At 43.8% G+C, this 24,880-nt stretch overlaps 1 protein-coding gene across 14 annotated transcripts in view; it reads right to left on the bottom strand.

The window, feature by feature from the left end:
- The window catches only part of KIAA1217 (KIAA1217 ortholog), a 1,240,780-nt gene that overhangs the window by 488,850 nt on the left and 727,050 nt on the right, over positions 1-24,880 (bottom strand). For all 14 annotated transcript variants that reach the window (XM_085631670.1, XM_085631677.1, XM_085631672.1 and 11 more), the window contains one exon: positions 3,017-3,215. In XM_085631670.1, coding sequence (XP_085487796.1) covers positions 3,017-3,215 — 199 coding nt within the window. The remainder of the gene's footprint in view (positions 1-3,016; positions 3,216-24,880) is intronic.

The following is a 24,880-nucleotide window of genomic DNA, read 5'->3' as shown; positions in this document are numbered from 1 at the left end:
TTTGAGAAATATTGAACAAGGCAGGATCAGCAGTGAGAATTCAATTCTTTATTCCCGGTGTCATTATTTAGTCAACATGAGATTTTTCGAGCCAAGGCTAAGACTTGGTAGGAGGAAGTTCCCATTGACAGAGCCAACGGGGGCTGCATCGACGAAACGTTTAGTGTTCACCCATCTCTAAATGAGGTAGGAGGACCGGGACTTTGGCAGACAGGGTACTCTGTCACGTTGATGTAGAGATGTAGCGTATTTTGTCTGCCAAACTCTAAATCAGGCCCATTGATTCTCCTGACCTGCCCACCTCCACCTTTCTGCTTCTACAGACACTAACATTCCAGTAACAAATTCACATGCTCATATTTCTAAAATTCCAATTGTTAACTGCACAATGTGCATCTCTGAGGTTTTGACTTCCTACTACTCACTGTGTTTCCTTTGATGCATTGTGCCTTCAGTACAGACCAGCTTTGTTACAAGAGAAATTATGATCATGCCACTTGATTGTATTGCTTCCATCAAGCTGGTCTTGCCAAAACTCTAACTACACAGAACAATGGTTCACTTTGCAACATGCTGCAGTCAGAATATTTAATAAGCAGATATAACTTAAATGGAGGAGTCATCGTGTTGCCACCCCTGCCAGACTAAGTTTGAAGCCCATCTTAGAGCATTTAAATCCATGATGAGGAGGACAGGACAAAAAAGTTACTACACCTTGGCGATGTTCTCAATTCCCAACCGTACCAAAGGAATATCTGTAGCATTTCTGAAGAGACTTTTCCTGTCAAATGTATCCGAGCCTGTAAGAACACCTAAATTCCACGTTTCATTTCTGTCAAAGTACAGCCCCTAATGGTATACCTAGGACACTGTGAATTTTCAATAAGCACGCCCCATGCCAATTGGCAATTTCTATACCCACCAACATGAACCTCTATTGTGGAGAAGTGTGGCTCACTGGTTAGAGCAGGCAGACCCTGAAGCAGAGGTCAGACCCGGGACCAGGGTTCAATTCCCGACGCGGCAGGGTCTTGAGCTCAAATGTCCATGGACTCGATAATTCTCGCTTCGGTGCCTGACCTAATCATACGTTCACACTCTGCAACTCTGGGCATTAAGCTTGCTTAATCTCCACAACGGCCCCCCGCGGCGGGATGCCTGGCTTTCACCTTGGGGATGCCTTGTAGGGGCTATCTCACAGGGAAAAAGCCAGGACGGGTTCCCAAGGCAAGCGCGGAGATACCCCTTCGGGGGTCAATTCAGGCGCTATATAAGAAACATAATAATAATAATAATACACTGGAACACAGAAACGGTGGATAGGCACCACAGAAAGTAAGACCATCCAAGGTATTAACTTAATTTGAACAATAAATGAATACCTCACCGCTGGTCCCATATTGGTCCCAGCAACACAGAGCTCTTTGTGGGTCTCACAGGCAATACTGTCTCACAGTGGTGACACAATGGAAGCAACTAGTGTAGCAGGATGCCTTGTATAGTGTTTCTCTGCTCTGGGCATGGGAGTCCTAGTGGCTACTCTCGCTAGTCATTCTTGTGCTACCTGCCTCCACTTTATGTTTCCCTGCCACTTTAGTGAGGCTTGACTGAGCCACCACTGCATATATTATTCTGGCTCATTGGGACCCGGGTTGGGGAGGGTTAGGGGGACGGGGGGAAGAAAGCAGTGCGTTCGGAAAACTCTGAGAGGTCTGAATGCTATTAATGGCTTTAATTAAACAACATGGTGGTGTCAAAGCAGTGCAGATGCCACTGCTACTCTCCAATATAAGTTAAGAGGACAATACATGACCTAACCATAGTATTTTACACTGTTGATGAAGTGGACATTGTTTTGTCGAACCACCAGAACTATTGTGCTTTTTCCAGCAATTCAAAAACCAATTATGACAATCAGGAGCATGTTTATTTATCTGTAGTATCCCAAAATGTGGGCATCCTAATTATTCCATATAGACTTGTATTCATATTTCATATTGTACGGGTACTTTCATTTCTTACATTCAGATGCACCCATGGACACCCGAACACAGTAGGTGCTGAATACACTGGTACCTCAAGAAATGTGTGTTTGACATTGCACTGTTTACAGAAACAACATAGAGCCACGCACTTGGTTTGTTTTTATTAAATACAAGTTACCCAAGTTTGTAGATGAGTCCTGGTCACTGATGGATATGAGAGGCAGGGATATTAAGACCGCACAAAGTTAAAGGTGTAGTGTGCTCTTAGAGTCCATAAGTCAAGCAGGATCAAATGGCCTTCTATGCCCTTTAGATCTTTATCAGGAGTAGGTTCCGTCTGAAGTGGTAAGGGTGTGAGTTCAATTCAGAGGAACTTTGGTAGTGAAGAGATCTACCCTCACAAAATGTTTGTGATTTGTCCCGCATGTAGCCTGTGGGTTTCGGTTGACAGCCATAGGTATCTGGTTAACTGGTATGATTGGAAAAAATAAACTAAGTATTCAGGCTTAGGATACCGAACCTCAATAACCAGGTCAGTGGAGGGCTATTATTTTTTACCAATAATGCAATTCTCATTCTTATATTACTATACTGACTGAGAGATTTACCACCATCGACATCATCTAAGCGAGTGACGCTCTATCATGGAGATTTAATGGAGGGTGATGCTTTATGAAATGTTTGACTGTACTTCTGTCAATTTAGACATATGTGCAGTTACCGCAAAACTCTAACCGACCCCCTTCAACGCAGAAGGATTTTGCCACTTTATGCACTGATGGAAGAGGCGAGGGTGTTAAGACTTCGAAAGGATACCTTAAAGTAACAGAAAGTAAATGGACATTTCATGTCTCAACTGGTCGTAGATAGTGACGCTATGAACTAAATCTTGTGCTGAGCTATTACATCCTTCCTTCTGGTCATCTGGGGGCCTACAACAAATGTGAATGCACTACAAGCAACACAGATAATTGAGATTTCATCAACCAAACGGGCTACAGAGGCTAAGGTCAAAATAAATGATACCTTACCCAATGATCTTTCCTTTGTTTGATTTGTTGATCTCACCACTGGCAGGCTCGCTCGTGTGCGACTGCCCCTTAGAAATGGTGTTGGAGAATCTCCTCCTTCAGACATGGCTTCTAAGGAATCTGCAGACACCTCAGAGAGATATTCCGCTTGGTCACCAAGGGTTGGCTGTGGGCTTTGAGAGGGCTTTGGACTTCTTGTCTGTTGAATAAAGAAGAACATACTAGGTTATTATCATTCAGCAGACACTTTCAAATATTGTGTCCTGGCATTTCTGTGTGAGCACATACGCCTACATATGTTATATTACTTTACGTTACCTTGTAAATTATCTATCATTTGTATAGCATGCAACTGACATTAATGTAGCATTCTAGTGTTCAAACATTCTGGGGCATTTACAGACAAACCTGTATGTTTGGTTGGGAGAAAGCCTGTGACATTTTTAAATGTGGGAGCTTATTACAAGTTGGTTGGAGCGGTATTCCCTAGGGGATACTCCCCCATCCACTTCTGAGTGGCCTTGTGCTCCTGCACCTACGATTACTGGGTTTGAAAATACTGGGCCTGGTTTTGCAGGGTGAGGAAATGCACCATGTAAAACTACTCAGACTACCGGCGAGGCAGAAGTAGAGTGTCTGCTAGACTCCCAACAAACACCATCCCACCGCACCAAAGGAGCATCCAACATTGCCCACTACTGCCCTATTCCTGCCCGCTCATACACCACCACCCGCGCACCCTGCAGTACGCCTAGGGCTCAGATATGCAACCTGCGCAAGGAAGCTGGTCAATCTCAGTGTAAAAGTTCCTAGGATAATCTGCAGGAAATGACTAGGGTTTGCATAGTTGTTGCTCATTTGAGGGCTTAAAACTGGGAATATTCAGAGTTTGGGGGTGGGGGTGATAGTGATTCATAGCAGTAATTACGGCCCCAGTAAATCCTCTCTAAACTCCAGGCAACTTGTAATGGTCTGGGCATGCTGTGGAAACCTTACCCCTACCAATATATGAGCGCTTCATTGCATGTGATGTCATATTTTATAATGCAGGTCTTCACCTACAAGCAGAGCATTACACTACTGTAACACTGCACCCTGGTGAGATTTGCAGATGGCAATGAACAACATGAAAGGCACTCCCAAACAACCACACTCTGGACAGCCAACAGCAGTGTCCACGTGCTGTAAACATGATCCCTTCTGCACCCACAACATTCGATGTCTGACAAACCAAATCAGGCAACACGAGGCCTCGCGTGGAAGGTTAAGAGATTAATCAACTCGGGCAGGACATGCACATCTGGTAATGCTGCATACCATGAGCTGCGGGTTACTTCTTCCCCATCACGGAGCCATTGCAACGAAAACATATATGAGCTCAGGGGAACAGAAGAATGCGCCTGGAGTGGAGTCTGTTTTATTCTATTTTAAAAAGGACACGTATTAACTTTGAAATGACCTTGAAGAGTCACTTAATAAAACTGTCTTGAAAATGAGTATTATTTTGCACTCTGCTTGCACTGTTGTCATTCTTTCAGTAGAAATTCAACGTTCCCTGCTATTAGCATTAAACAACCCTGCCATTGCCTTCAATATCTAAATTGTACTTAATTATACATTCTTGTCAGGCACAATCTGAGAGGCTCTGAATCAGGGAACACATACTCCGCTGCTATCTGGGGCGTAAAGAAAACTGTCAGAAATATTCCTCTTAGGTGTCCTCAATGTACTTGCTGAAAGTCAGCATAGAAAGCTGTCTTAATATTGCCATTAAAACGCAACCCCCTTAATTATGTTCACATAGTTCGCAATTATCTGAAAAAAGCAGGCCTTCCTTCCATGCCACAAAATAATACTAATTAATAACATAACATGCATTCAGCAGATTATTCAGAAACACTTGGCCTCTAATGCACGACTTTAAAATAAATGCCTTTCAACAGAATCCCTTCATTGTGTCATGGGGCGTGCGGACACTCACACAATTTTGATAGCAGGGTGAGGCACTGCACAGACAGCGGCGACAAGGCGAGGTGGAAAAATATGCCTGGCATGAGGGAAGTTAAAGGTTCGTTTTTGAGTCAACATTTTCTAATCAATTCAACTGGAATTGAACTGATCCCTAAGGCTTCATTCCATTCCCGTCCATTCGCATTCCCGTCCTGCCGCACAGCAGCAGCGTGGTTGAGGAAAGAATATAAAAACACGAAAATCTTTTATTTTTTTTTCCAATCAGTCCTTCCTGTCCAGACCACAAACTCACGCCATCTTAGGCAAATCCGAAGAACTCCCAACACTTGAATTAAAGCTGTAACGAGCTGGTGGACAATATGGGCATTGTTGATAATAAAGGAATTACGTTGAGCAGATATGGGTCTTTAATCTAGAATGTCTAAAATATTCCATTAATAACGTCTTTTGCGTCGCTGGAAGACAATCATACCAAATTCAAGACAAACAGCGTAAACACATCCCAGTCCTTAAGAATAAATAATAAGATGGGAATTCTCACGTCAATAGTGCAATTCTAATATCATCTTACCTATGGCAATGTTGATAGAAAACAGAAGTATACAAGACAAGCATTGGCATAGCCAATAGGTCTCGCCTCTGGGACCTTATAAGTGTTTAGAGTTGCATAACTAAATACTTATAAGGTCACAAAAGCTAGACCTATTGGCTATGCAAAGCGGCCGTGCGGCCGCGAAAGTAAAAGTGATCGCGATCACGATCAAACATCAAAGTAGCACTTTTTGGAGCCCTCTCAATAAGTCTCGCCAGACCAGCGGATGCGCTGGGTCAGGCGAGACCTAAAAATCGGTAAAGTCACTACAATCAGACGAATACCTCAAGAAAATGAGTCACATCAGTTCAGTGGATAATAATGAAGAGCCTCACGGTCAAAGATCCTGCAGCTCATATCACACCTTCAACCATTGGACTCCACTTACAGCAATCACCACCCACAAACCAAGGGTTTGGAACACTCTCAGGAGTGGAATTGAACTACAAATTGCAAATAACTTTACGAACAACAAATCAACAGTTTTGGAACACTCTCAAGATTGGTAACCAACTACACATTACTTCCAGTGCCATAACCGTTCTTTACTCATTTCACAACCAAGCCCAAGTAAATTGCCTAAGAACAAACCCAGGACACACCCTCTACACTGCCGTTCCAACATATTCACAAACATGCATCCTAGCACCACATCTAACACACTCGCCCCCCACTCAAAACTCTACCTGAACCAAAATCATTCATTGACGATGCTGTATGTGGACCCTTAAAGCACCCAACTACCTCAACAATCCACCAAAATCGCACAGCCCACACCAAACCCATGCACCATCCACAGCAGAACAGAAACACTCTAGGGAACCCAAAACTATTCTTTAAAAAGGGTCATCAAAAGTAATTGGCTCACAAGCTGGTTATTGACATAATCTTATTTCCTTCAATCACAGTCATATACAGGCACTTACATAAGTGTGGCTTGATGATTGGTCATCCATGATAATAAGTGGCATGCTTTTGAGATTCAAAATCATCCACAAAAAAAGGAAAATCAAATAAGGAGGTGGAGTCACCCTGATCCACTCTGGTGAGCTTAGCTACAGAGCAAAGCCTACCTCAACCTACTCTCCATTTGAATCTCTGTTTGCAAGATGCAAAATTAATTTCAATAATTCCTTCCATCATTGTAACTGAACCTGAGAATGCAAACTCAAATTCTTGGACAAAATTCTCGATTGGGCCTTACACCTGCAATCCTAGCACAAACATTTTATTTATATGGCAATTTCCCCATGTGGGCGGATAGACCAAATAGTAGAACTATGACAGCTCTAAGTGAAATGTGTAGGGATTTGCCAGGGTCAACAATGTACCTAGACATATAGCAGGGCATACACTTAATCTAATATCGACCTATAACACTGAGCATGGCCATTTTCAGATCCAACTGCAGATTTGACCGGACCACTCCTTCACCGTCCTTCAATTTCAGGAATTGTGGTAGCCCCCACACCAACATAAAAATCCAGCAAAAAACTATACCAACTTGACATACCTAGGAACTTAAGGTGACAGAATTAAAACAATTTATAAAGCAGCGTGAGTAACATTAATGCACAATAATGACTCAAACAAGCCCTGATAGTGGCAAACTATTGATTCAACTGTGAATTGTCAGATCTGAAAAGGCCATGCTGAAACCTCAAAGGTCTATAGTTAATCTGAGTCCAAATTTAATTAAAAGTCTTTTAAGATTAGCAGAAGAGGTAACCAGAAACCCCTGTGGTGAGCCACACAAAATAAAGGACACTTTCAGTATCTACCAGGAACCAAGGACCTGTCAAATATTTTAAAGGAAAATAACAAAGATCTGTAGCTCAGTTCTCAACAATCCTCTAACATTTCTTAATCCACTACTCTACCCTGAATAACTACAGTCATCCTTTGCCACTTTCAATCCAGGCCTTGAGGAGAATAATTCCAAGTTAGTTTCAAAGATCAATTGTTGCAATCTGTCTGCAGAACCTTGTCCTGCATCTTTCATGAATCAGGACATCCCTTCTATAGCAAATGACTTGACCACCATGATAAACACCTTACTGTTGATGGGCATAGGCCCTAGGTATCCCCACACTCCAAAAGACACCTACAACCAATTTCCTAGTGCTGGTCTATTAGCAACAGATATCAATATTATTGTACACCCGCATACGTGTGGACCTAAATGACCTAAAATGAGAGTTATGACTCAAATCAGAGAGGAGTTCCTCATCAAACTTGATTAAGGACAGCAAAATGCTCCCATTTTTCTTAATCTATATTTAGCATACCGTATCATCAGTCAACACATTTTGATAGAAAGAGTATTTCGTATTTCCAGGTGTGTGCTAAGCTGAGTTAATGCTTTTCCAAATGAACACACCTTTGATGCATAGTATCTATAGAATCACTCCCTTGGTGCTCATTGTGCGTTTCCCCATGGCAGAATATTGCAAAGGTTGCTAGCCATGTTTTCAACTTATTGTATCTTCAATAACTTTGATATTTACCTTCCTTCTATTTTTTATTTTCTTTACAGTTTGTTCCATTGTGCTGGTTTGATTGTCAGTGATCTCACTAACTTTTCAGTGATCTTGGTTTAAAGAAGCTATTATTTCTACATACTTTACCCGAAGATGTGGTTGAATGGTTCACTCGTTTGGGTAAGACGGACAAAAGTTATGGTCATGGACAGGGCGGTGACTGGCTTAGCTTGGACAGCTATTCTTGGAAGTGAAAGAAATAGATAGGTACCTGCACCATCTAACTGACTTACAAGGGTAATGTGAGTGAGTGAGCGAGCCTTGTTCTAACAATATTTGTAGAATGGGAAGAACAGGTCATATGACTAGAAAGATGTAAAGGGACAAGCAGGAAACGCGTGCACTTGGAAGCCAGAAATAATGAGAAGAGAATGAGAGGCAGATTACAGAGATGCTATGCAACGCAGCACAGCAACTAAAGTTGCTGCGCTGCGTGAAAAGGAGCATGAAGGAAAGCATCATATCTACTAAGATGTGGCACTGTCCCGCTTTCGCCCTGTGTCCGGTGCACAATCAAACTGATTAGTGCCACACACACACCTTTGCACCATGGTGCAAGGGTGGGTGTGTGATATCTAACATAGGTTTTGTATTAGATGGGTACCCTTCCAGTACAAAATAGTATGACTAGACAAACTTAAAAAAAAATCCCACTTTGGATGTGTGCTGTACTGCACACATTCAAAGTTGGAAACGTTTGAAGAAATGAAAGAATTTCTCAAAGTTAACGCCACTCCCAAAATGGCACTATTTGTTGGCACAAAACTCCGTCTACTATTGTTAGTAGTTAGGGATTTGTGTAAAGAAACATGGGTGGATCTATGTGAACACCCATGTCCCACCTATGGGATGCGCCTTAAAGCAAAGTGCGGCTTTAAGTTACTTTCAGGCAACTTTCCGATTTTGTGCTGCAAAGTAAATTCAAAATAAATGTTTTGCACCGGTTTGTGTCACTTGTGTGATACAAACCCGGTGCAAAACGTTAGACAATCTGTCCTGAGGGTTCTAATATGCTGTGAAGCTGAAGTTTCTATAATGGATCCTCGAAGCTTCTAATACAAAAAATAAAAGTATGAGATCTTAACACTACTTGAATCATGCACTGCGGGTACAACACTTTTACTGGCCTGCCCCCCAGACAAAAAATGGGTAATTATTTGAAAAGAACAAAAGTTATGTTTAATAAGTACTGGGGTAAAAAAGGCAAAGAATTCAGACAAGGTCAAGTCTGCCAAGCCACAGAAGCTGCAGCGAAGGCATCACAGTATTTATGTGGTTGCAAAAAGCTAAATGTCACAAGGTGCTCACTTCAGAGCATCAGCTAAGGGGGTGGGATCTTGGAATACTTGAGGGACGAGTCTCTTACAGAGGGTAGGGGACTGCCCACGAGTCTCTTGCAAAGGGTGGGGGAATGCCCTGTCTAATCATCATAGGCGAGAAGGATGTGTCTCCATACATCTGTCAACTAAAGAAGGAGCACGCCATCTCAGAGCTGTAAAACGCTATACAGACATCTCTATGTAGTGTAATATCTTTCCTACCCAAGTCCTGCATCATGGCAGCTCTAGCAAGTCAAAAGGAAGCAGGGCTAGACTACTGATGCGGATGCTTCTCTAGGGTAGAGTGGTGGAGGGCAGTAAAGGGGCAATAAAGGCTAAAACTAAAACAAACATGAGGAAGGTATATAGATCTGAAGGATACAACTTAGAATATTTATTTCTAAATCCCTGGGTTTTGAAATCAAGTACTAAACAAAAACGAATAAATAAAATACATAAAAAGGGTAAAGGATTTCTACCCTACAATGTTTTAGTTGTTAAGAACAGACACCCTGGGCTCTAGTCACAAAGACTGTATTTTCAACTTGTACATGGGACTTATAGCTTGAACGTAAAACCCTGCAGTTACAAAGGGGCCGATTACGATCCGGGTCGGAAAGCACTCCGACCGAGTCGGATCCGGAGTGTTTTCCGACTGAGCCGGACCCCTACAGTCCGACCGAGTGAGTACTATGCGCACGTATGGTGTCGGACTCGGTTCGGTCGGACTCCCATAGAAGTCAATGGGAGCCAGTTGTACGACTCGTACATGCGCTCCCATTGATTGAATGGGTACGTCTCGAACAAGTGCGCCCCCTACAGTGGGTACGCACCGATGCCATCCGCGCCGTACATGCCTGTGTGCGAGTCGTACGGCTGCGGGTGTCGGGGGGTCCGACGCAGACCCCCGAAGTCCGACTCCGGGAGCTTTTGTGAGCCGGACACTCCGGCTCGCACAGGCTGTCCGACACATGCATCGTACTGGCTCGGTCGTGAATCGCATCCATTGCACGCCACGGTTAGCTTAAGACCTGGAACTAATCATTGCGGGAGACTTGGTGGTTTTAGAATAATTATCTGGTTTGGGGAGCTTCTGGGGTGCAGCGAGGTGAGTTTGATGCCGCAATTCTCATCTTTATAAAATCTTTACTTTTATGAGTTCTCTCTATTAAAAAGCAAAACCTACAAGGTTTTTGCTCACAAGGCAGACATTGTTAATTGTTAGAGCTAGACAATGTTAATGTAAATACAAGATCAGCTGTAGGCTGAGTAGAAGGCATGTTGATATTAAAATATTAGGTGTTGTCCTTCATCCTGCTGTAAAAGGCTTTCAGGGCTTTTGTATGTCTCCGGCACTGCTAGGAGCAAATTTCTTATCATAATGAACACAAAGCATTTCTGAATACGGCACATCATTTTTACGAATGAGAATTAATTGTGGTAACTTTCATTGCAAATTAAACTGGGAGCCTGGTAACCCCTTGGCTATAGTAACAAGGAGTATCAACAGGGAAAGAAGGTGTTTGTTCCTTATTTTAATTTACATTGAAAGAAACATGATAAGATTGACATGATTGCTTTTTCTTTAGATGGAGTCTATGTAGGACAACCGTATGTTCCCTACTTCACCCTATGGCAGGTTTTGGCGCATAGCTAAAACTCTATAGGAGTCATTCCATTCTGAAAGGTAATACCTAGTGAGCAACGAAAACAGCAAGTCACAAAAACTCCTTACTAATGTATATGGCGACCCCAAACCTATATATGGATCTCAAAATAATCTGAGAGCCTTTCAAGACTTCACGGCTGCAAAGACTTGAGAGATGAATTTTAATACTTCACATTAGTCCTTAAAGATGTCCTTAAAGATGATCACAATCTCCTCTAGCGAATAAGCAATACTCATAGGGCTGAAGCGGTGACTGAAGTGGGAGAAGAAAAATGTGAACAACGCAACAATAGACATTGGATGAAGAGGGCTGGCTAAAAGCTCCAAAAAGCAACTATATATACACATTTTTTTTTAGTAAAATCAAAAGGTCTTGCCAAAAGTCAGACTTATAAAGTTTGCAAATTAAGCACATTTATATCCTTAACAGCAGGCAAGAAGAGGTTTACACCAAAAAAAGTAACAGCCATGATGAAATTGGCACACCCGCCATCACAATAATTGGACATAGGAGAAATGCAGATGTTCTTCCAAAGCTGCCATGTTATAAGAAGTCGATAGCCAAGGCATTCTTAAAAGCCTAAATAAAGGAAATAAATCAAGCAATAGTTAGATTAATTTACCCAACCTACTATAGTGACAAATGTGTACCCCACAGTGAAGATGCCCATACCGTATGTGTGCATATGCGCCTGCTGACAGTAAGCACAACACACTGCATTTGACTGCTGGTATGTGTCAGCCATCTCCTTGTGAAGCTGGGGCCCAGCACAGAGATGGGCCTTTGCTTATAAACAAAATAGGTTGTATGACCCACAGATGTCCTCCTTAACACCCATGTTAACTACGCTTCTGCACAGAAAAATATCTTACTGTTTAAACAATGAAGTACCCGACACTGGCAGGAGACTTACTTGAATATTATTCACTACATATAGAGTGTAGCAGTCGCGTCACAGTGGTCACACTATCTCTCCGCTTTTACCTCATCATGCCTGTACCTCATCTCCTTTACACTGTCATACACATTTACCCTGTCTGGTAAGGAACCAGTGGTCAGTTAAAGCAATCACGAGTAGATGGTTGTGAAGTAATGGTAATTTATGTATTAAAATAGACTATGTAATGGTTGTCGAGGTGTATTCTGTATTTTAAAGTTAGAGATAACGTAGGGGCCGATTCACAAAGGACCTAAGCACTCGTGATGGAGGCCCTGGAGTCATGGCAGGGGACGCCCGCACTCGTGGCTGAGACCCTGGAGTCGTGGCAGGGGGCGCCCACACTCGTGGCAGAGGCCCTGGAGTCGTGGCAGGGGGCGCTCGCACGCGTGGCGGGACCTCCGCATTGCAGTTACTCATTACTGAGGTCCAGCTATGACTGCAGGGCCACCACCATACGTGCAGAGGCCCTTTGTGAATTGGGCCCAGGGGCGTAAAACAGGCCCCCGCGGTGCAGGGGCCCCCAAGCTCAAGGGGGCCCCTTCAGGAGAACAGACACCACACATGGTGTTTGTGATGATATTTTGTAGTTCTCAATTTCCTATTAAGTGATAAAATCATATCGCAGTAGACCTGCACTGAATGAATCAGGAGACGGCGGGGCTGTGCCTTGTGTTGGTTATAAACTCCGCCACTGGCGCCACCCGGCACTATCATCAGTTTGTGCTGGTATCATTATAGCCGAAAAAAAATGAGTGGAGGCAAATTCAACTTTCGCATTCTTATTCCGCTGCAGATTGAGAGCGTGTGTGAGGCTCAGGTTCACGTGACAGGCAATTGTCAATGCTCTCTGTGTGCACTTGAGCCTTTAGAGGGTCGTTGGAGTACGTGACTGGTGCCCCCTGATTTGTTATCCTGCCTGCTTCAATGCTGCTTGGCCCGCTGGAAAATTACATTCGAGTGGCCCCCTAATCACTGGAAACTACCGACAGCCAGAGCGAGATACTGTTGAGAGCTGCCTCGGTGTGACTCGCCCTGTGCTCTGAGACGGCTTTAAACTGCACCCGACTGTGGAATGGCAGCACCCGGTGAGTCATGCATTTCTGTTTAGTGTTGACATCTTTCTGAAAGAAAATTACCGGCCATTAGTTGTATTTTCAAGTGTGCAAAGGCCTGGATCCTGGACATGACTTACACTAACTGGAAACAAAATCGTATTTATTAATTTATAACTGCAATTTCTGTGTTCGTTTACTTTAAGTATTAGTCCCTATAACACATTTAAATGTGCTTTCTATTTATATTTTTTCGTGAAGTATACAGATAAACGGTAAAAATATGTACCAGCTGTGATTTTGCCTTTCTTGTCCTGGCTGGAACATCAGAATATCCACCCTGTGTTTATTTGATCTCTGCAGCAGGTTCTTAACTGTATTATTAGGACGCAATGAAGTGCAATGACATGCGGGGGGAGGGGGGGGGGGGGGTTGGTGAGATTTATCATGATGATTGCTTTACTTTTATATTTTCTTAGCATACAAAGCTTTGTATCAGTATTTTAACCATTCATTTCAGGGGTTTTGCTGCAGTTTAAAGATATTTTAGGGCTTCTCATTGATCAAAGAAGTGTAATTTCTAATATTTATCTCTTACCAATACCAACCACTTTATTGCTTGGTTTTGCTCGCAGGAAAATGTTACACTAAGTGACACACATTTGGCAGTTGAGTGTCACTCATGCATTGAAACCATGGAAATGTCACACAGTCTGAATACTTGGCAGCAATGTGTATGAAGCTTTCTCACACCCTCTGCTTCCCTCAAAACCCCTGAAACTGGGGCCTTGCTGCAGCAAAAACAGTCTCCAGGCAGCACCCCTATGTATGGAGCCTTCTCCCGCCTCCTCCTTTCCTCAGACCCCTTAACCTGGGGACTGACTGCAGCGACACACAACCTCCAGGCAGCAAACCCATGTATGTAGCCTTCTCACACCTCTTCCTTCCCTCAAAACCCCTGAATCTGGAGCCTGGCTGCAGCGATGAACTCCCTCCGTGCAGCACCCCTATGCAAGGGCACTAGGTTAGTGCCCTTGTATTTCTGGTGCTATATAGCAGTTTTAACCCCTTCGATGCTGCGCAGATTCCGCCGCTGTGCTGGCGGAATCTTGCGCGGGCGGGGTCATGACGGAATGGTTCCGTCATGAGCACAGCTCAACCGTGGGTCATGACGGAACCATTCCGTCATGAGCACCGAAGGGGTTAAGCTCTTCTTAGAGTTTCTCATTGCTTCAATGGATGTAATTTCTGACATTTAGATGTTTCTCTCGTCTACCTTGTTGGATTTTGCTCGCGACAAAGTGTCACTCATAGTTGCTGAATGTCACTCATAATTACACTGAAGTTATGAAAATGTCACACATAAGCAATCCGAAACCTTGGCAGCTATGATTTAAACCTTAGTCACCAGAGTCGTCGTTATCGATAGTGCAGCAGGTGCACTGATGCCAGAACCCAAGAGTGTAACGGGGCAGTTGCACCCCAGTACTGTTTGTCCTTTATTACCCAATGGGGGTTTGAAGGCACACATCCCTTGCTGGCATTGGGGCCTGTTGTGCCCTGGGCGCGCCACAGTTTGTAGCCATTGAGCTTGCGCAGGCGACACAGTGACGACGTGTTTGCTTGAAGCAAATCTGGCACGTGGCGCTTGCCCTGTGTGCATCCCCCACCTTCTTCCACACACAAACTGCCACAACAACAAAACAGGTAGGTACATTAGAAAGCCAGCACCCCCTGCAATGCATTAGGAACACACGTTGTCCTTTTTACATTAATGCAGGGAAGTGCGTCTTTTTTTGTTGTCAGTTTGAGTTTTATCGGCTGCCTCCTGTTGCACTGCGCTTCCTCCCCCTCTAACGTCCTAAGGGCACCACTAGGAGCCTGGCGACAGCCTAATGTCTCTCCTGTGCAGAGAGCCGGCAGTCCGTTGCTCGAGAGGCCCCTCTGCGGACCCCCTCACTCCTCAGTTCTCTATGTGTCCAGGTCCCAGGACGCACTCTTGGAACGGAGGTGAAGGAGGTGGAGGCACACATCCAAAGTGGGACATTTTTTAAAGTTTGTCTAGTCATACTATTTTGTACTGGAAGGGTACCCATCTAGTACAAAACCTATGTTAGATACCACAACACCTTGCCTGGCCTCCTCACACTCTCTTCTCCCCCGCCTGCCATTGCCTCAGTGCAAGGAGTGCTTGGCAGAGGAGTACTGCAAAGACACTGCTTTTGTGTTTAGCTGTTCCTCCTACCGAGCCCCTTGTCCCACAGGGGCCGAGTTGTGAATGGCGTAATGACCAGAGGAACACCTGCCCCACCCCGACCACTTCTATTAAGGCACAGTGTGATGGAATGGCAGGAAGGAATGTGGAATAGCACTGCTTGTGGGGTCTGGGCTAAGGTGAAGACGGCCCAAAACTACAGCCACAAAACTGGCCTCTCACTCATCTCGGCTCCCCACCTCTAAGCACAGCCGTTTGTGCTGCGACCCGCCTACACATTCCATAGTGGCAGGGCCGGCTCTAGGGCGGTGCGATTGGTGCGACCGCACCGGACACTGACTTGGGTTGGGGGCGTCATTTATAAACAATTTATACTATCATTTTAAAAGCACCTGTTGCCGTGTTCCCGGCGTCCAGCAATTTTCAGACATCAATTAAAACGTCAATGTAACTCCGGTAATTTATCATCTTCCAGGAAAGAGATGGGAGGTTTGTCTAGTGGAAGTTTTGACTCATCCTAAGGTAGTGCAGAGGGTTAAGATGCCTGATGCTAAGAACTTGTACCATGTAGATAACGAAGTGCATATAATGTAAATAGGTCAGTGGGTTACTGCTTCTGTAAGAGAGCTTCTTTTGTTACTTGTCGTTTCTAAGGCAAAATCCTAATATAGAACATTGGGCAATTAACTGTCATCCTAGAGCTGCATGCAAACTGTAAGGTATATGTTAGAGCTATAGGTTTTATGCCCAGTCTTTCATCATCCTAATCTTGTGAAAAGGGTTCATTTGGGTAGAAAACAAATCTTATTATAAAAGAGAACCCCGAACAATGATGTTACATTTTAAATTCTGGATTTGTGCTTCTCCAGAATAAGAATTCAAACTATATTGCCTACCACTATCGATTACATGTCACTCCTACACTACACTACACCTTGTAGTCCTATCTGATGTTACATCTCCTATACACTGATTTACACACATATGATTGTCTCTGTGCAATGTGTGTGGTGTAAAGTGCTCTGACACCTTACACTGGTATGAGTGGTGCTATAAAACTAAATGGCACTGTTAAAGGGTTCTAGTGAGAGAATCCGTGGCAGAGGTGGTCATTGGGGGGGGGGGAGCAACAGACATTGTCACACAGGGCGCCACCAGCGCTAAAGCCGGCCCTGCATAGAAGCCTAGGCAGGTGGTCATTGTGGGGGCTGGGTGGCCAGTAGGATATTGTGGTTGGTTGTCCTCGATGAAACCAGCCCACAGGTGACACTAAGGCAGGGCCCAAGCGCTTTGCCAATCCATCCCTGGCTGCTGCCCACATTACGCTTTGCCAATCCATCCCTGGCTGCTGCCCACATTACTAACCTTGATTCCTATCGGCTGTGCTACAATTTCACTATCAGCACCTTCCTCCTCAAGTTTCAAGTTTAGGTTTATTTGATTTAGTTCTCTGCTGAGAACAACACCTTCCTACATTCCTACTCTGCTATGCCAGCAGGAATCCTTTCTTAGATTTCCCACAGTGACAATATGCCTATTAGCAGGGCCTGCTCGCACACCTACAGTGCTATTGACGCCACAGAGCCCGAGTGTCAAATATCACAGTGTGACTCTGGCCCCTCCCAAACTTCCAGCTAGCTCTAAATAAATGCATACGGGCTTCACGAAAACAGACTGACTAGTCAGGTCTGTCGCTCTTCTTTTTGTACATGCCAAATTGCACTGAGCTTGGCATGCTACCCCATGAGTACCGGTACTCTCTTTGGACACAGAGAAGTTCCGGTACTCCAGAGCAGAAAATGTAAAAGTGACGGTACTTAGTAACGGCGAGTACCGGCCCATTTAAAGCACTGTATATATGTATAAGTATATTAATGACATTATATTGGGACGTGCTATATAGAATATTGGTGTTTCAGATTCAGCACCTCAAATGCTTAGTTGTGGATTCCTCTTTTCCCCAAGTTATTCAAACCTAAAAAACTTCTTTATACTCTAGAAACTTGGAATACATAAGCTGAGTTTCTACACGAGGCTCTCTCTTCCTCGAATGATTAATCAAATGATTAAGCGTAGTCCCTGGCCGAACTTTGCCTGCAGATACACATCTTCTATATTAAGGCACATCTGGGTTCCAAATGCAGCATTCTACTTGGAGTAAACAGAACCGCTATCACCCCAAGAGTAGAAGAGGGAGGCAATCAATTGGAGTCAGTGCTTTAAATGGAAAATGAGAAGTGCCGTTACACACTAATTAGACTGGGTGAGCCAGGAATTTAACAATAGCCACATAAGTAAGCTTTAATGCAAATGTTCTGAATATCATGTAAAGCACTTGGCTCAAATTCGCACAATATCAAACTGCCTCCTTACATAGGAGACATGGCAAGCATCAGCTCCAATGTCATAGATGCAGGGCCCAATTATGGGCAGTTTGATATTGCGCGAATTTGGGCCATGGACATTTAAGTGACATTCAGAACATTTGCATTAAAGCTTACTTTTTTTTTAAGCACCACTGGTTAAGGGAGTTGTCCAGAATCACAGGATGATGAGCCGACGTCGGGATTTGAATCTGGTTCTCCAGTTCCACTGTGTGCAGCTCTGGCCACATCCTCATTCTCGTTGCGATGCCAATTAGAACTTAACACTGCAGGAGAACCCCAGCGCAGGAATACACTACCCGTTGCCTGCCAGAGCGGCACATAAACACGTACCCGTACTTCAGGGCATGAGCCCTGCTTCTGGGAGTACCAGTACATTCCTTTCCCAAAAACAAGTTCCGGTACTCAGGGTGAGAAAACTGAGTAGTGCCGGTACTCAGTACCGGTGAGTACCTGCCCATTTAAAGCACTGGACCCTATGCGGATTATTTTCCCATAGGTGAGCACATTTCATGAAGGTGCGCCATGACACAGGTCTGTCTCATGGTATGCGGTCTTGTTGGACCAGGAGGGGCACCCAAAGTGCTATCGTTATAGTTGTGGAAGGCTACAGCCTTCGCCAGGTGTTAAGCAGCACAAGGGCGGTGGTGGCAGCATACTGTGTAGTGATCAGTAGTAGTGAACAGGTCCTTTTTACCCTGTCACTGGAGTGAGGCCTACAGGCTCACTCACTTTTTTTTAAAAGTTCAGCTGCTGTGTGCTTGACTCTCCCTTGGCCTCCTTCAGGTAGATTTGCAGTGCTGCGCAGGAGCAGTGATTCTGCGCTAGATGTGTGTGTGCCTGGGAAGGTTACAGTACAGGGAGTTTTATATGCTGCTGCCTGCTGTACTTATTATTGTTTTAACAGTGACTTTGAAATATCTGCACCTTCATGCACAAACCAAAGGGGCATTGGTTGACTAAACTGGTTTGATTTTTGTATGCTGATGCCTGCTGTACTTGTTATTGTTTTAAAAAGTCATTGTGAAATATTTGCGCCTTCATTCACAAACCAAAGGGTCATAGTCTGATTAAACTGGTTAGGTTTGATTTTTGTATGCTGTTGTGCATGTTATGTATGACCAGTCACTTGTTTTTATCACGCACTTTGAAAGTGTTTTCACCTTGATGCAAGAAGAAAGGGGGATTGCTTTACAAAACACGCTTGAGTTTTGTATATTGCTGGATTGCTGATTCTTTTATTATGCACTTTGAAAGTATTTGCACTTTTTCCTTTCCTTCACCAGCTACAGTTAATATAGATTCTGTCATTAGGTACTTGCTAAAATGGTTTGTTTTTATCCTACATGATGTGGTATTGATGGTGGTGTTTGCACTTGTCTATAATATGTGCACCTGAAATCGTGTAATTAGCTTTGTTTACAATACAGAAATGATAAATACAGACACACATCTGCATCAATGTTCTGAAGCATCCAAGCAGTTTTCATCCTCAGCCTTGTGTGCCTGCCTGTTTATGCCCTGCTTAATAATAAAGCCCTGATGGTAGATATTGAAATTTTATCCTCAGTTCATTTTAAATACTATAGAGTGGTTAATATCGTACAAAATCCCTGACAGACGCAAGTGTGCGGCATGCAGATAATTCACAGCAGTTTATTTCTCTTGGAGCTGGCAGGATACTGGGTTATATCTTGTGTACTGCTCATGTATATTGTCAGTCGAGTCTGTTAAATTGAAGATTTGGGTTTGTCTTTCAAAGTTTCAAGTTATTTTCCATCAATGTCAATTCTAATTCAGACCCTATGTAGTTGATCCTTCTTCTTCAGCGATAGGCAGTCCCTCAAACAATACAACCGCTCCTTGGCATTGCTCCGATTCCTGTCTCAGTTAAATAATCTGCTCATAACAATAATGTTACAAATGGTGTAGCTTATATGGTAAGAGTGTTGCTTACTTTCTTATTCGAATTTTGAGTACGCACATATAGAGGCGTTTCATTAAATATTGGGAGGTTTCAATTCAAAATATACCAGATTTTTTGGCGGTGGGGCAAAGTGGTGGGCGGTGAGTCAGGGGGCCATGTACTTTGCAGGGGGGCCTCCTCAGGTTTCGTTACGCCACTGATTGGGCCCTTAGAGATTAAAGAGGTAGTTGCATACATTTGTAAAGATATTCATTGAAGAATACCAGATTCACAGATCAGGTTGAGTTGTTTGCCAAACATGGCTAAGTAACCTTTATATACTTCTCGTTTTTTTGGATTAAAAAAATTTAAAGGTTTTTGCCACCATTATTAATCTCAATATCGTTCATCTCTTTCATCAACATCTGTTTCACGAGCCTGTGAATTTCCTTCTTAACCCATTTAACTTTGTGGATGAAGCACTTTATTCAGAGGACTGCAATGTCCATTTAAATGCTCGTCAATGATTGTCATGTACGTCAGATGAAAAAAGGAAATATATATAAATGTTTCCAATAAATTCTATCACCAGCAGTTTCTCTTGCATGGGGCAAGTTTAGACTTCAGAAGTGTTCTGAACTGGAGCTGGTTAGGTTCTGTTTAGTTTTAGGGCAATCCAGAGATTCTAAGCCTGAACATAGCTTGTCATTTCAAGGAAGGTTGCTGTATAAGGTGCATGTCCCTTAAACAAATGATCCTAGCTTGAATGTAGTGTGGAGCAAGTTTTTGAAGGTAGCCGATGCCTTTGTTCCAGTACGCTTTGTCATGATGCACAGAATTGCAAACTTGATCCTAGATGACACAGGGATCGAGAAGAAAATTTCCAAACCCAGTTTTTCTTGGTCGTGTATTCAGTGGCTAAGGTTCTGGATATGTGATTTTGAAGGCTTTGAAATCAATGAACTTTTTTAGGAGCTGTGTACAGACCACATTACAGTACTCCAGCCATCCCAGAACAAGGACTCTTATCAGCTTCTCTCAGTGGTTCATTTGCAGTAGTGGCAGGATGTCCTTGAGCAAGGACAGACGTAGGATACTGCCACTGACAACAGCTTTAACCGGGGGACAGAATGAGACCTTTATGTCAAGTATTATTCCTAGATTTCTTGCTTTCTGCATACCGATGGTGGGTGCCGGAGATCTTGAGCAATTAAAAAGAAGCCTGACACAAGAAGGTCCTCCGAGTAATAGGTTGTAAAATTTATAAAGCACAAAGACAACTGAAGTTTCTTGGTGCTAATCAGCATCATTTAGATTATTGTCAGCAACACACAGCAGGTATGAATTAAAGGCCCAGTTTTTAACCCCTTCGTCATGAGCCACGGTTGCGCTGTGCTCATGACAGAGTGGTTCCGTCATGCTGCGGCCGTTGGCCGCCGCTCCGCCCACGCGGCGCTAATTCCCCGCCTGTGCGGGCGATTAGCGCAGTGGGCGGAGACGTGACGGAACCACTCCGTCATGAGCACAGCTCAACTGTGGCTCGTGACGGAGCGGTTCCGTCACAAGCACAGCGTCAACGCACTGCCCCCAAACCCCCCCCCCAGCGCCGCGGCGGAATTCCTGCCGCGGCGAAGGGGTTAAGAGGCCTGATTTGGGTCGGAGCATATTGCTAGGGGAATTGTGTTCCATTGTCAGGCAGCTGCAACAGAAAATGTATAATCACCCAAAGAAACAGTACGAACTTTAGGGATATCAAGAAACAAGAGATTAACAGATCTAAGATACCAAGAGGGGCAGGGCAGAATACATTTTTGTGCCAGTCTGTGGAGCCTTCCCATCAAGGAACAGCAAAAGTCTACTGGATCTACTGGGTGTCATCTGAATGAATGAATGAATGAATGAATGAGCTTATGGAGGGGTGGACTCACCCCCGAAGGGGTATCTCAGCGCTGTGAACGGAGGTATGAAGGCTAGGAAAGGGAATCAATTGTTGAAGAGTTCCGTTTTCAAGAGTTTCCTGAACTTAAGGAAATTAGAGCACCTACGTAAGTGGATAGGGAGCTAGTTCCACGATTGTGGAGCAAGGTAGGAGAAAGTTCTGCCACCGGAGCAGAGTTTGTCAACCCAAGGGACCATAAGACGGGCATTCTCCCCAGAGGACAGTGATCTGCTCGGTAGGTAGCGAGTGAGTTTTTTCGCCAGATAAAAAGGACCTCTGTCATTAAGTGCTTTATGGACCAAACGGCAGACTTTAAACTTAATTCTTTTACGAATTGGGAGCCAGTGGAGACGTCTCAACAACGGGAGAGAAGCTGTTCTAGGGGGCATGTAAATAAAATCTAGCAACCATACTAGTTTAGAAGGGAAGCTAGGGAGCGCAGGTACAAATTAAGAAACAGAGGCAGGGTGGAGCCCTGGGGTACACCATATGTAAGTGTATTTGAATCTGAAAAGAACGGGAGCATTTGTGTGTTAGAGAGAGAAGAGTTAATCCGCTGAAGGACAAATCCTCTGAATCCAGCTTCTGCAAGTGTAGGCAACAAGAATTGGCATCTAAGGTTTTAAATGCTGCGGAATGATCTAAATGCATTAACAATCTAGCATCACCTAAATCAACAAGTTTCCTCAAATTGTCTAAGGATGACAAGATGAAACTATCCAAGCCCCACAATTCAGTTTGTTCTGCTGTTTGATAATAAGTCAGGACCTGTGTCACACTTAATAAAGTTCCTTAGCAACTATTGAAGACACAAGATTGGAAATTGTACTATAAACACACTCCCCCAGTCCAAATTCCCCACAGCAATTCCCCCAAGGAGATATGAGAAAGATTGGAGTTTTGGGCAAAATTTGGGGTTTGCAGCAGATTCTGGATAGGGGAACGTTGGAGAATCCATGCAAGCCTCACATACTTGCCCCTACCTCTTCCCTCCCTCACTCTTTCTACCTCCCTTATTCCTTTCCTCTCTCCCCTGAATTTCTCTCCCCTTGCCTGCTTTTTTACCTATGCCCGAGCCATGCTTCTGTAACTCATAAATTTATATATATATGTACATATGTAATATATAATTGTCCAAGCCTAATCGCTGTTAAAATGTAATCATGAGTGAACTTACTATTTGAATATATAGAACTCTAACCACTAGTATATGTAGTAGACCTTTGTACTTACTACCATTTGTATGTGATTTTAGAGTTTTCCGTTTGTATCTCTCCCTTCAGTGACTTTACAACTTGTACATTTGCAATTTTTTCTTGTATATATTTCTTCCTTGAGTGACTTTACAACTTGTACACTTGCAATTGTTTTCTGTTTGTAACTCATATGTAACTCATGTAATCCAAAGTTCTTATGTAACGCAACTGGTTCTTTTGTAAAGCGCTCTGACACCTTTGGGTAATGTTCGCACTATATAAAATCGCATTAAATAAAATAAAATAAAAATAAAATAAAACAACCAATTTAGTTCCCCATGTGAAAACCTGCCTGAAAGTCATTAAATACAAAATTCTGTGCTGCAAACAGTTGTAACCACAGAAGGGCTGGATTTTCTAGGAGTTTGCCAAGATAGAGAAGGAGGGAAATAGGATTGTGTTTAAGCTAAGAGAAATTTCATGTATTCAGTGGAATGTGTGATTCTAGGCATACCGTGATGTTTGACTGAGTTTCAAAGTGGTTATTGAGTCAACATGAATTTCAGTGTCATCAGCATACATATCTAAACTTACCTGATGATACTCCATGATGGCAGATGTCCTGTCTGCCCCATATGGAGTGTATGTTGGCGTGTGTATGCTAGCAATTATTTTTGTACTCAAATATATGCTTCCCGGCCTTTGTGGTGACTAGGCCTGCCACGTCAGGTCTTGGGAGTCCCTGGTGTCTCAACACTCACACACCTAGTGTGGGATGGTTCCCTCTGTACTGCCAATGCTTGGTGACATGGGATTAGGGGAAGCCTCTTCAATGGGTTTTGGAAAGATGCAGAAATTAGAAGGAGCCTCCTGATTCACTTGGTCAATGGTGATGCAGAGAAGAAGGCCAACCTCCCCAAAACTGAAATGGACATGAGCTGAGCGGGGGTGTCTGCAGCGAGTGTCTGTTCATCATAGATTCCAGGAGTATTTCAGAATGCATTTATGGTAAGAGCACGTGCTCTTCCAACTTCTGGCATAAAAAGGAGGACTGCCCTTCGGCACTGTTTCACAAGTGTAACTCTAGCCAGGGTTTACAAGTTCTGTTCCTTCCTATTTACTTTCATTCCCGGTACATTTCCCTACTCTTCCTCTTGACTCCTGTCTTGCTTCCTGTTTCCCCTGCTCTGCGGCACCTCTCCTTGCCTACTGTTCTGTCACATGTCAGTCTCTGATCTGCAGTACCCTCAGCCAGCATTCTTCTTCTTCCAGCTTCACACACCCTCCTACTTGCTTCCCCATTGATCCAAGCATTGATTTTATACCGCATAGCCTACTATACACATTCTGCTGTAGACTCCAGTTCGTCCATTGATCTAAGCTTTGCTTCCATTACGGCTGGCAGAGACTTGGTGTCCCTGCTTGTTCAGAATAAGAGGTGCTCTCAGTCTCCAAGTTAAGGCTGCTGTTCCACACTGGTCCATCCGACCGGACAACTCCTCTGTGAGAAGGGACCTTTTCTAGGGTTAGGTAGGCCACCTCCACATCTTTTTCTCCATGCTACCATTCACTTGCACTCACTGGCCTTTATTATGATTGTTTTAGAAAGTGGGAGATATTACCCAGCCCCCGATAAATACTGATACCCCATGGTGATGTATTAACTGGGTGAGGGACATACATCTTATTATGAGTGGCCAGTGGAATTACTGTTTATTGCACCGAATTCCGTATGTTTTACCTTATCACTCCACTTTTTTTCCTTGATAAGTTTCATCATGTTTGACCTTTCAGCAATCTGTTCAGAGAAAATTGTGGGGGTATGGTGTTCATAGCATGAGTTGGAGTTCTGGGTCCTCGGCAAGCTTACGTTTGCACAGGGATCAGAACTTTACCCTTCCCTTGGGATCAGGGCAACAGTGTCTGCAAGTGTCTGAACCACAGAATGCACTTTTTTGGGACACGTGGCACTGATGTTCACACTGCACACATGGGGGCAGATTTACAAGCCCCTTGCGCCACTTTGCGTCACTTTTCCCATGTTAAAACTGACGCAAAAGTGGAGCAAGGGGCTTGTAAATTTGTCCCATGGTGTTATGGGCACACTGGGGCCATGCACCCTATAGTACAGCCCTTGGTG

Source organism: Triturus cristatus, chromosome 10 (assembly GCF_964204655.1).
Source record: "Triturus cristatus chromosome 10, aTriCri1.1, whole genome shotgun sequence".
NCBI lineage: Eukaryota > Metazoa > Chordata > Amphibia > Caudata > Salamandridae > Triturus > Triturus cristatus.
Note: the sequence above shows the minus strand (reverse complement) of the source record. Positions and strands in the feature narration are given on the sequence as shown.